We start from the raw sequence: 13,184 nt of genomic DNA, 5'->3' as shown, positions 1-13,184 counted from the left end.
AAAATATAACTTGGGGATGGAAACAAGTATTTTACAATGTGGCAAATTCTCGTGTGCTAAGTGACACTAAGTGGCTGAGCCATGAAAGGAAGTAGTACAGTCATGCCAGGTGACTGAGCAGAACTCCTTTCCAACCTCTGTACACACATTTTATAATCATGCCTCATTTAATCTCCCCCTCCATTCAAAGTACCCTTCAGAACTGGTCAGCAGGGAAATCAATTTCTAGAATGAGACTTTTATTAACCACAGGGTGGATTCTCATACGTATGGGATGGTTAATATACTGCCCTACTTGAAGCCTAGTAGATTCTTCTTAATTCTATTAATGATCAGATTTTAAAATGTCTTTCTCTAATAAATCTTTATATTCATAAAGTACTTCAAATCTTGTTTGACTCAACAATGAAGAAAAAGTCAGCAGCAAGTTCTAGGGAATGAGTATAAAGAAAAAGCCATCATTTACCACTGAAAGAAAGTATTTCTTAAGTTTAAACCAGAGCAAAGAAGAAGCACATGACAATGTACGGTCATAATAAAATTTTATGGAGAACCAGTATGATAAATCCTTTATAGAACATAGAAATACATACAATTCCAGCCCTTTCCAATACATGGCAATGCAACATTGGCGTAGGATTCCTGAATATCCCAAACGCTTTGTTTTGTACCTGTAGGAGAGAAACAGTTCTTCTACAGCTTAACAACACAGAAGTGGGGTGCTCTGACCTATTTAGGGTGCGCAGCACTGGAGACAGATTTCGGCATGAATAAAGGAGGACTACAAATGAGTTCAAGTGGCTGAAAGAGTAAATATTCACTCTTCTCATTGTGTATTTCAAAATCAGTCAAGAGAAGGCAAGGCATTATAAAATCAGACACAAATTAACTCGAGGACACATGAGTAAAGCATATTTCTCAATTAAGTTATACAGGGACACTGTAATAAAAGAGAGAAAATGGCCACTTTTACCTAAAACTCTACCTACCGTGAAGGCTTTTGATGCCAAATAATTGGAACTGACATCAAAGATGAAAAGGGAGTCAAACGACTCTAAGGATTAAAGACTGACTTCTTGATGGGACCACAGATCAATAGGATTGATGTAAATAATTGATGTGACATTCACAGAAACACACGAGAGGATAAATGAATACTGCCTGACACAGTTTTACGGTTTTACTACCTAGTTTTTACATAGAGATAAAAGATACTACTGAGTTTTCTGGAAAGCAATTTTGAGAAATTTTTCATTTTGTTTTGCTTTTTTAACAAAGAGAAAAATATCTGAGGGAAAAATGATACAACAGAAACAGAACTGAGATGATGCCTCTTCCTTTCAAAACTAAGAAAACTAGTATAAAATTTCAGTTTCTACCATGGTGTTAGGTTATTAGTCTGAGTTTTATACCCTTTGCCTGAGTTTAAAAGCCGATCAAACTTTCTAAGCTAGTAAACATAAATAAAACAAACAATGAATGGCACAAGTATAAAATCTTGCCTGTTTAATAACTGATAACTTAATCATGTCAATATCGATAAATTTGCTAATGGATGACAGTAGCTAAACTGCAATCCAAATACAAACAAGAATCTTATTCAAAATGTTCTACTCCCTGCCTTGATGTCTTCCTGGTGAAGTGAAGTGAAGTTGCTCAGTCGTGTCCAACTCTGTGACCCCATGGACTGTAGCCTACAAGGCTCCTCTGTCCATGGGATTTTCCAGGCAATAGTCCTGGAGTGGATTGCCATTTCCTTCTCCAGGGGATCTTCCCGACCCAGGGATCGAACCCAGGTCTCCTGCATTGGAGTTAAACTAATTAAGATGTTTGGTGAAGCACTGTGATCACTGTCCTCTGGTTAGTAGAAAGTGTTTTTTGTTCTTTTTCCCTTGGTTAGTAAATACAGTAGCTAAAAGTGCAGGTAGAGTACAGTAAGACATTTAACTAAACCATACGGGCTCTATTCTTTCAAGTTGGACACCCATCCAAAGGCAAATTAGCTTTACAGTGAATGTTGACACCTTTGATCTGAAATGCTTGCGCTCACAAGAAAGGCAAAGCTGGCCCACAGCTTACCAGCAGCACTTCAAAATCTGAGAGGCACAAGGTTGTCCACACTAACACAAGTCAGAATAAGCTAATCCTGGGAATTGAGCCAGTGGACTGTGTCTTAGATTCCACTGTCATTAGCCTTTAAAGTGTCAGGCAGTTTCCAACAATATTAGCTATTTTGGTGCTACATGGAAAATAATAGGGGATTTCTTCCCACAGGAACCAACATACACTCAGTGGGAATTTGGTTCAAAGTTCCAGTTAAAAATAGCATATTTTTGTGACCAAGAGAGTTGTGAAATAGGCACATTTAATATTCTTAGACCCTGTTTTTTAAAGTGGCAAAATGTTTCAAAATCAGTCGATATACATAGAAAAGATGAAACAAGCCTGGGAAAATCAGCAATGGAAGGAGGGATGGGAGCTGATAAGTCAAAACATTGGTACAGAATTTAAAGCACCAGGAATTCTTCACCTACCATATAAATAACCGATCCTGAGGGCTCAGAAATTGATAGTGTTAAAGCCTAGAGTATGCAAAGAGACAAAAGCCATTTGTTCTAAGAACGATCACTGGGTAATACTGTCTCAATAAGCAGCATTTCTATCAAAAGCTTAGCGATTCTGCCATATAGCATCCCTCCCTCTCTTTAAACAAGTAGAATGCTTTACTATTTAGTGAAAAGACCAACATCTAGATAGATAGGAAGGAAAATATCTTATGGCTTGTACGAAGCAGGCAACACTTTACAAAGCATAGTCTTTTCAAGATAAGTGAAACACAAGCTAAAGTTTAGAAGGTCAGTCAGAAAGGGTGGACTCAAACCCTGGGTCATATATATTCACACATAGAAATCTCATTTCCTGATCTTACTAATTGCAAAGAAGAAATACATTTGTATTAAGTAATTCCAAAACATATTAGCTTATCTGGAAAAAACAAACTTTTTGTTAGCTTATCTTGAAATAACTATCAAATCATAATTTTCGCATAATGACTATCCCATTTTAGAAGTTTTTGATAAAGGTGTTGGATTATAGAGCCTGAATGCTCTCCTAAAAGGGGTAAATTTGAAAGTATGTTTAGCTCTAGTTTAGATAAAGATTGTGAATTTGAAAAATGGTGTTTCGGTCCCTAGCCCAGTTGACAGCTTTTTCAAATTTTGTCCCCTTTCATAATCAACCACTTAGACAAAAGCAAAGTCATAAAACTGTTATTAAAATACTAAAGAGAAGAGGTAGAGGGCAATATCAAATAAGAAGCATGTTTTTATCTACATTTAGTTCTTTTAAATATTTTTAGAACAGTAACAGATGATTATATTCATAGCTTAAGTAAGAATACAATTGCCCCTAAGTTCTGAAATATATACATATATGCCCTCAAAATACTACACATATCACCTACCCTCCCTTTAAGAGAAACTGAAGTTACTTAAGATTTCCTTGGATATTTTAAAATAAAAGTCAATAACAAAAAGGAACTGAACTAAAGACATATTCTGAAAAAACAGTCAACTAAATTACATACAGAGCTTGACTCTATTGTTGCTTTAGCGAAGGTTTGATAACAAAGGTGCATGCAGTGAGTCGCAGAGGGGGAACTTTCCTTTTACAGTTCAAATGCAGGGAACCTGGCTTTTGTGGGCACTAGGAGATCAGCCAAGAAATATATTGTTCCAGCCATTCCTGAAGGAAAAGAAAGAGTCAAAAGTTATTATACCAAAAGATGATATTTTTTATAGAGTGGCTTCATTCTGCAGGATAAACAACATGATGATATAATTTATATGATTTAAATGAAGTAGGTGTCTGTTTTTATATGTTGCAGCTCATTAGAGGGGATCACTAGTAAGGTGCCCAGCCTCTTTATGCAGGTAGAAGACAAGAGGGAGAGTGGAGCCAGACTGGTTTAAGGCCCGGCCCTGCCAGCTACCATGTGAGCTCCTTCATCATGGCCTGACTTACCTCAGGCCATGAGCCTCAGATGTCTCATCCATGACATAATAATACATATTTCTGATGAGATAATTTATGACGACAATCTACAAAATGACTAGCATGTGCCTGGCTCCCTAAACAGCAGTCATCATAATTACTGCTATTGGATCCACGGTGGTCTGGGTGTAATGGATTTTTAATACTGAGTTATCGTATTAGGAAATAAAGAAGTAGTTTAAGAAATAACTATAAAATTAATTTGTTGATAAAATACAACATACTACTAAGGAGAGAAGTGGATGCTGATATTACAAGGCTAATAAGTAATGTGTGGAAAATACCTTCAAAGAGGGAGAAGGGGGTGTCCGGTGTCCGGCATCCGTGTTCTCCATAATCTAAGCACCATTCAGCAAACTAAAATGAGACCAAGTTAAATTACTGAAATGATTTCTTCTAGAGACTCCTGAAAGTTGACAGAGGTTGTCTCTAAGATTTACTCTGAAAAGTCAAAAACTATTCTCAAGGCAGGGAAAGGGTTTAACCCAGAGAAATGGATGGTCTAAAAAGAAACTACAAAGCATGGGAGGAATTTAATGAGTTTCTGAGTCACGTCTCCAGGGCTATCAAAGAAGAAAGGAACAAAACCACCTTACAGCTCCCAGCAACACAACATCCCCCGCCAATGCTGTTGAGTAGCATTATATCCTTTAAAAAAAACAAAAACAAACACCTAATTCGGTTGAATGGTTTTTCTTAAACTGTGTTTGTTCTATAGACTTATGGTTTAAAAATATAAATGAATTAAATCAGATTAACCAGAGCCACTAAGATAACCTCCTGGGCAAAGGTGTGCTCTGTTTGACGGTCCTGAATCCTACCTTACAGGCCCTGTACAGGTACTTAGCATCCTGCGTGAGCCTGTACAGTGACAGGAAGGCGTAGGCATTCCCTGCAGCGCCATGGCACAGCCCATACCCCTTCTTCAGCAAGCCGTACTGCCAGATCACGTCCGCACACTGATAGGCATCACTGAGATACCGTTCTTCTTTGAACACCTGCAGAGTCAAGGGACTGAGTTTATTATAAGGGATATAAAAGATACTTCTGTTGACCTTCCTTCCTGATAGGAGAGAAAAGATGGGAAAAGGGAGGAAGAGAAAGGGAGGTCGCTTAGTAAGAAAGGGTAAAAAATTCAGAGACACAGAGATATATATCATATTGGTGGGGGAAAATTACAATAATTCATTAGCATTTTTTTTGTTTTTAAATACATAACTGGACATGACTTTGTCCGTATGATCTAAGTTTTATATGCATGTGTGTTTGTGTTGTTGCTGTTTTTTAGTTGCTAAGTCTTTTTGGACTCTCTGTGACCCCATGGATTGCAGCCCACCAGGATCCTCTGTCCATGGGATTTCCCACATAAGAATGCTGGAGTGGGTTGCCATTTCCTTTTCCAAGGGATCTTCCTGACCCAGGGATCAAACCCATGTCTCCTGCATTGGCAAGTGGATTCTTTATCATGGAGCCAGGGTGTTTGTATAACTGAATGTTACTGGTGAAGCAGCCTTATTTACTTGCAACTTGCTATTATCCTTAGTCACTTTGCAAAGGATAAACACTATCTTCTCTGTAACAATGATGCTCTTCACTATTAGAAAGTTTCTTATACCCTGGAGAAGAAACTGTTTATAAAATTGATTATAAAACACTATACTCTGTAGAAAAATAGAATCTTTTGTGACCTCCTAACTCTTGATTACAAATGTGAAAAATATACGTGTGTGTGTGTGTGTGTGTGTGTATTTTTCCCATGCCATGTAGCTTGCGGAATCTTAGTTCCCCAACCAGGGACCGAACCCATATCCTCTGCAATAGGACACAGTCCCAACCACTGGACTGCCAGGGAATTCCTGAGAAATATTTTCTGAGTAGGTATTTTTAATATCTTATTAAAGTATAAAAGTAGAGCAAGACAGTTTAAAAAATTTTTGTATTATATTTGACTTTCTGAAGGCAAAATCTGATATACTAAGAGCTTATTCAGACTATAAGGTGCCAGAGACTATTTAGAGTCTATAAAATTGTAATTTGTAGAACACGTACCAATGAATGTCAATATCTTGGTTTACTTCCATTTTTTTTCCCCTCAAATAAAAACCTTTGCTTCTTTGATTATGGCTCTGTCATAACATGCTTTTTTAGAAGTGATACTTGCATTTTAAAAATTATGGTGAAATATATGTATGAAAGTTACCATTTTAATCATTTAAAGTGGACAATTCAATGGCATTAATTATATCCCCTGTGTTGTTTCAAGATGGTGAAAGAATAGGATAGGGAGGCCACTTTCTCCCCAACAAATTCATCAAAAGATCATTTGAATGCTGAGCAACTTTCACAAAACAACTCTGAACACTGGCAGAGGACACCAGGCACCCAGAAAGGCAGCCCATTCTCTTTGAAAGGAGGTAGGACAAAATATAAAAGACAAAAAGACAGACAAAAGAGTTAGGGATGGAGACCTGTCCTGGAGAGGGAGTCGTGAGCGAGAAATTTCCATACAGTAGGAAATCCTCTCACAATCTGTGGGGAGTTTTGGAATCTCAGAAAGCAACATAACCCGGAGAAAAGAAAACAAACAAACCAACCACAGAAAACATGCCTAACTACAACTGCGGAAAAGAACTTCCCTGTGAAAGGCTCTAAGTGAAAGTGAAAGTGAAGTCGCTCAGTCGTGTCCGACTCTTTGCGACCTCGTGGACTGTAACCCGCCAGGCTCCTCCATCCCTGGGATTCTCCAGGCAAGAATACTGGAGTGGGTTGCCATTTTCCTTCTCCAGGGGATCTTCCTGACCCAGGGTTGAACCCAGGTCTCCCACATTGCAGACAGATGCTTTAACCTCTGAGCCACCAGGGAAACCCAACCTAGCACCTAATGCACAGTCTGGCCTGCTCACAGAACAAAGGATTGCGGGAATACCAAAGGAGAGCTAGCCCCCTGCACACTGGCCCCTGCCCACCCAGAGGCAGACAGGCAGGCCTGAGACAGAAGGCAAGGGCCTGTGGCAATCTCAGCCAGAGATGGCATCTTCCACCAAACTGTGAGCAGGCTCCCAGCTGCTAACCAGATCTTCCAGAGGTTCTGGATGGTTGACACCTGCCAGGAGGGTTGCGGCCTGAGCTCAGGTCTCCAGGGGAGACATACAGCACATCTGAGATGGTGCTCTTGTGGCACACCTGGGAAACCAAGTGGCCGGGACCGGGGAGGTGATTAAGATGCACGGCCTACCTGGGACAGTGCACTCACCAAGAACCTGGTCGTCTGAACTGCCCAGATCTGGGAAGGGCACAAAACGCATGCCCAACCCACAGAGACGGAGCCAGAACTGTGTCTGAGTGTCTGCTGAGGAGGTATGGGTCAACAGTGGCCTGCTGCAGGGGCAGGGGCTCTGGGTGCAGCAGACCTGGGTATGGCAGAAGCCCTCTTGGAGGAGGTGGCCAGTAACCCACCATAGAGCCGCCAGAGCTTACACAGGACTGGGGAAAGAGACTCTTGGAGGGCACAAATGAAATCTTGTGCACACCAGGACCCAGGAGAAAGGAGCAGTGACCCCACAAGAAACTGACCCAGACATGCCCATGAGTGTCTAGGAGTCTCTGGCAGAGGCGTGGGTCGGTGGTGGCCTGCGGCAGGGTGGGGGGCACTGAGTGCAGCAATGCCCACATGGAACCTTCTGAAGGAGGTCACCATTATCTTCAAAACCTCCACCATAGTTTGGCCTCAGGTCAAGCAACAGAGAGAGAATACAGCCCAGCCCACCAACAAAAACTGGATTAAAGATTTACTGAACATGGCCCCACACATCAGAACAAGACCCAATTTCCCCCACAGTCAGTCTCTCCCATCAGGAAGCTTCCATAAGCCTCTTATCCTTATCTATCAAAGGGCAGATAGAATGAAAACCACAATCACAGTAAACTAACCAATATGATCACATGGACCACAGCCTTGAATAGCTCAATGAAACTATAAGCCAGCCTGTAGGGCCACCCAAGATGGACGGGTCATGGTGGAGAGTTCTGACAAAAAGTGGTCCACTGGAGAAGGGAATGCAAACCACTTCAGTATTCTTGCCTTGAGAACACCATGAACAGTATGAAAAGGCAAAAAGATAGGACAGTGAAAGATGAACTCCCCAGGTCGGTGGATACCCGATATGCTACTGGAGAAGAATGGAGAAATAACTCCAGAAAGAATGAAGAGATGGAGCCAAAACAAACACAAGACCCAGTTGTGGATGTGAAGGGTGATGGAAGTAAAGTCCGATGCTGTAAAGAGCAATATTGCATAGGAACCTTGAATGTTAGGTCTATGAATCTAGGCAAATTGGAAGTGGTCAAACAGGAGATGGCAAGAGTGAACATAGACATTTTAGGAATCAATGAACTAAAATGAACTGGAATGGGTGATTTAACTCAGATGACCATTATATCTACTACTATGGGCAAGAATCCCTTAGAAGAAATGGAGTAGCCACCACAGTCAACAAAGAGAGTCTGGAATGCAGTACTTGTATGTAATCTCAAAAACGACTGAATGATCTCTGTTCATTTCCAAGGCAAACTATTCAATATAATGGTAATCCAAGTCTATGCCCTGACCAGTAATGATGAAGATTCTGAAGTTGAACAGTTCTAAGACTTTCTAGAAGTAACCCCCTCAAAAATGTCCTCTTCATTATTGGGTCTGGAATGCAAAACTTGGAAGTCAAGAGCTACCTGGAATAACAGGCAAATTTGGCTGTGGAATACAAAGAAGCAGGTCAAAGGCTAACAGAGTTGTGCCAAGGGAGTGCACCGGTCATAGCAACACCCTCTTCCAACAACACAAGAGAAGACTCTACACATGGACATCACCAGATGGTCAACACCAAAATCAGATTGATTATATTCTTTGTAGACAAAGATGAAGAAGCTCTATACAGTCAGCAAAAACAAGAATGGGAGCTGACTGTGGCTCAGATCATGAATACCTATTTGCCAAATTCAGACTGAAATTGAAGAAAGTAGGATAACCACTAGACCATTCAGGTATGACCTAAATCAAATCCCTTACAATTATACAGTGCAAGTGACAAATAGATTCAAGGGATTAGAACTGACAGACAGAGTGCTTGAAGAACTATGGACAGAGGTTTGTGACATTGTACAGGAGGCAGTGATCAAGACCATCCCCAAGAAAAAGAAATGCAAGAAGGCAAAATGGCTGTCTGAGGAGGCCTTACAAATAGCTGAGAAAAGAAGAGAAGCTAAAGGCAAAGGAGAAAAGGAAAGATATACCCATTTGAATGCAGAGTTCCAAAGAACAGCAAGGAGAGATAAGAAAGCCTTCCTCAGCGATCAATGCAAACAAATAGAGGAAAACAACAGAATGGGAAAGACTAGAGATCTCTTCAAGAAAATTAGAGATACCAAGGGAACATTTCATGCAAAGTTGAGCACAATAAAGGACAGAAATGGTATGGACCTAACAGAAGCAGAAGATATTAAGAGGTGGCAAGAATACACAGAACGATACAAAAAAGATCTTCATGACCCAGAAACCACGATGGTGCGATCACTCACCTAGAGCCAGACATCCTGGAATGCGAAGTCAAGTGGGCCTTAGGAAGCATCACTATGAACAAAGCTAGTGGAAATGATAGAATTCCAGCTGAGCGATTTCAAATCCTGAAAGATGGTGCTGTGAAAGTGCTGCACTCAGTATGCCAGCAAATTCTGCATATTGAGTCTTCATCCCAATCCCAAAGAAAGGCAATGCCAAAGAATGTTCAAACTACTGCACAAATGCACTCATCTCGCACGCTAGCAAAGTAATGCTCAAAATTCTCCAAGCCAGGCTTCAACAGCACATGAACCGTAAACTTTCAGATGTTCAAGCTTGTTTTAGAAAAGGCACAGGAACCAGAGATTAATTGCCAACATCCGTTGGATCATCGAAAAAGCAAGAGAGTTCCAGAAAAACATCTACTTTTGCTTTACTGACTATGCCAAAGCCTTTGACTGTGTGAATCACAACAAACTGGAAAATTCTTAAAGAGATGGGAATACCAGACCACCTGACCTGCTTCCTGAGAAATCTGTATGCAAGTCAAGAAGCAACAGTTAGAACTAGACATGGAACAACAGACTGGGAACAACAGACTGTTTCCAAATCGGGAAAGGAGTAAGTCAAGGCTGTATATTGTTACTCTGCTTATTTAACTTATATTCAGAGTACATCATGTGAAATGCCCGGCTGGATGAAGCCCAAGCTGGAATCAAGATTGCTGGGAGAAATATCAATAACCTCAGATATGCAGATGACACCACCCTTATGTCAGAAAGTGAAGAACTGAAGAGTGTCTTGATTAAAGTCAAAGAGGAGAGTGAAAAAGTTGGCTTAAAAAACTCAACATTCAGAAAACTAAGATCATGGCATCTTAGTTCATGAAGTGATTGACCCATCACTTCAAGGCTAATAGACGGGGAAACAATGGAAACACTGAGAGACTTTATTCTGGGGGGCTCCAAAATCACTGCAGGTGGTGACTGCAGCCATGAAATTAAAAGACGCCTGCTCCTTGGAAGAAAAGTTATGACCAACCCAGACAGTATATTAGAAAGCAGAGACATTACTTTACCAACAAAGGTCCGTCTAGTCAAAGCTACGGTTTTTCCATTAGTCATGTATGGATGTGAGAGTTGGACTATAAAGAAAGCTGAGCACCGAAGAATTGATGCTTTTGAAGTGTGGTGTTGGAGAAGACACTTGAGAGTTCCTTGGACTGCAAGGAGATCCAACCAGTCCATCCTAAAGGATATCAGTCCTGAATATTCACTGGAAGGACTGATGCTGAAGCAGAAACTCCAATACTTTTGGCCACCTGATGCCAAGAACCAACTCATTGGAAAAGACCCTGATGCTGGGAAAGACTGAAGGCAGGAGGAAAAGGGGACGACAGAGGATGAGATGGTTGGATGGCATCACTGACGCAATGGACATGAGTTTGAGTAGGCTCCAGAAGTTGGTGATGGACAAGGAAGACTGGTGTGCTGCAATCCGTGGGTTTGCAGTCGGACATAACTAACCGACTGAACTGAACTGAACTGAACTGATGTTGTATTAATACAACCATCACCATTATCTATTTCCAAAACCTTTTCAACATCCCAAACAGAATCTCTGTACCCATGAAGTAATAATTCTCACCCTCCTAGGCCTTGGTAACTTTTACGCTACTCTCTCATTATGAATATGCCTACTTTATATATCTCACATTAACCATCACAGCATGTAAGTGGAGTCATACTGGATCTGCCCTTTTGTTTCTGGCGTGTTTCACTTGGCATCATGTTTTCAACGTTCATGCATGTTGTGGTATGGATCAGAAGTTAATTCTTTTTTAGGGATAAATCATATTGTTGCATGTAGACACTGTATTTTGCACACCCATTTATCTGCTGATGGACACTTGGATTGTTTCCACGTTTTGGCTTCTGTGAACAATGCTGCTAGGGAACATTGGTGTACATATATCTGTTTGAAACCTCATTTTCACTTCTTTTGGGTATATACCAAGGAGTGGAATTACTTTACTAGCATGTGAGATGAGGGCAATTGTGCATATTTCCCATTCTGTTGTAAAGTAATGCTCAAAATTCTCCAAGCCAGGCTTCAGCAACATGTGAACCGTGAACTTCCAGATGTTCAAGCTGGTTTTAGAAAAGGCACAGGAACCAGAGATCAAATTGCCAACATCCGCTGGATCATCGAAAAAGCAAGAGAGTTCCAGAAAAACATCTATTTCTGCTTTATTGACTATCCCAAAGCCTTTGACTGTGTGGATCGCAATAAACTGTGAAAAATTCTGAAAGAGATGGGAATACCAGATCACCTGACCTGCCTCTTGAGAAACCTATATGCAGGTCAGGAAGCAACAGTTAGAACTGGACATGGAACAACAGACTGGTTCCAAATAGGAAAAGGAGGATGGCACCCCACTCTAGTACTCTTGCCTGGAAAATCCCATGGATGGAGGAGCTTGGCGGGCTGCAGTCCATGGGATTGCTAAGAGTCGGACACGACTGAGCGACTTCACTTTCACTTTTCACTTTTATACATTGGAGAAGGAAATGGCAACCCACTTCAGTGTTCTTGCCTGGAGAATCCCAGGGATGGGGGAACCTGGTGGGCTGCTGTCTATGGGGTCGCACAGAGTCGGACACGACTGAAGTGACTTGGCAGCAGCAGTAGCAGTAGCAGCAAGGCTGTATATTGTCACCCTGCTTATTTAACTTCTATGCAGAGTACATTATGAGAAATGCTGGGCTGGAAGAAGCACAAGCTGGAATCAAGATTGCCGGGAGAAATATCAATAACCTCAGATATGCAGATGACACCACCCTTATGGCAGAAAGTGAAGAGGAACTAAAAAACCTCTTGATGAAAGTGAAAGTGGAGAGTGAAAAAGTTGGCTTAAAGCTCAACATCAGAAAATGAAGATCATGGCATCTGGTCCCATCACTTCATGGCAAATAGATGGGGAAACAGTAGAAACAGTGTCAGACTTTATTTTTGGGGGCTCCAAAATCACTGCAGATGGTGACTGCAGCCATGAAATTAAAAGATGCTTACTCCTTGGAAGAAAAGTTATGACCAACCTAAATAGCATGTTGAAAAGCAGAGACATTACTTTGCCAACAAAGGTCCATCTAGTCAAGGCTATGGTTTTTCCAGTGGTCATGTATGGATGTGAGAGTTGGACTATAAAGAAAGCTGAGTGCCGAAGAATTGATGCTTTTGAACTGTGGTGTTCAAGAAGACTCTTGAGGGTCCCTTGGACTGCAAAGAGATCCAACCAGTCCATTCTGCAGGAGATCAGCCTTGGGATTTCTTTGGAAGGAATGATGCTAAAGCCGAAACTCCAGTACTTTGGCCACCTGATGCAAAGAGTTGACTCACTGGAAAGGACTCTGATGCTGGGAGGGATTGAGGGCAGGAGGAGAAGGGGACGACTGAGGATGAGATGGCTGGATGGCATCACTGACTCAATGGATGTGAGTCTGAGTGAACTCTGGGAGTTGGTGATGGACAGGGAGGCCTGGCGTGCTGCGATTCGTGGGGTCGTAAAGAGTCGGACACG

At 41.3% G+C, this 13,184-nt stretch overlaps 1 protein-coding gene across 3 annotated transcripts in view; it reads right to left on the bottom strand.

Moving 5' to 3' along the window:
* Positions 1-528: 528 nt before the first annotated feature.
* Positions 529-13,184, bottom strand: part of LANCL1 (LanC like 1) — a 49,996-nt gene continuing 37,340 nt past the window's right edge. For all 3 annotated transcript variants that reach the window (XM_040228583.1, XM_040228584.1, XM_040228585.1), the window contains exons 8-10: positions 4,875-5,051; positions 4,338-4,410; positions 529-3,744 (exon numbers count right to left, since the gene is read on the bottom strand). In XM_040228583.1, coding sequence (XP_040084517.1) covers positions 3,668-3,744; positions 4,338-4,410; positions 4,875-5,051 — 327 coding nt within the window. In that variant the 3' untranslated portion in view covers positions 529-3,667. The remainder of the gene's footprint in view (positions 3,745-4,337; positions 4,411-4,874; positions 5,052-13,184) is intronic.

This window comes from Oryx dammah, unplaced genomic scaffold (genome assembly GCF_014754425.2).
Source record: "Oryx dammah isolate SB20612 unplaced genomic scaffold, SCBI_Odam_1.1 HiC_scaffold_27, whole genome shotgun sequence".
NCBI lineage: Eukaryota > Metazoa > Chordata > Mammalia > Artiodactyla > Bovidae > Oryx > Oryx dammah.
Note: the sequence above shows the minus strand (reverse complement) of the source record. Positions and strands in the feature narration are given on the sequence as shown.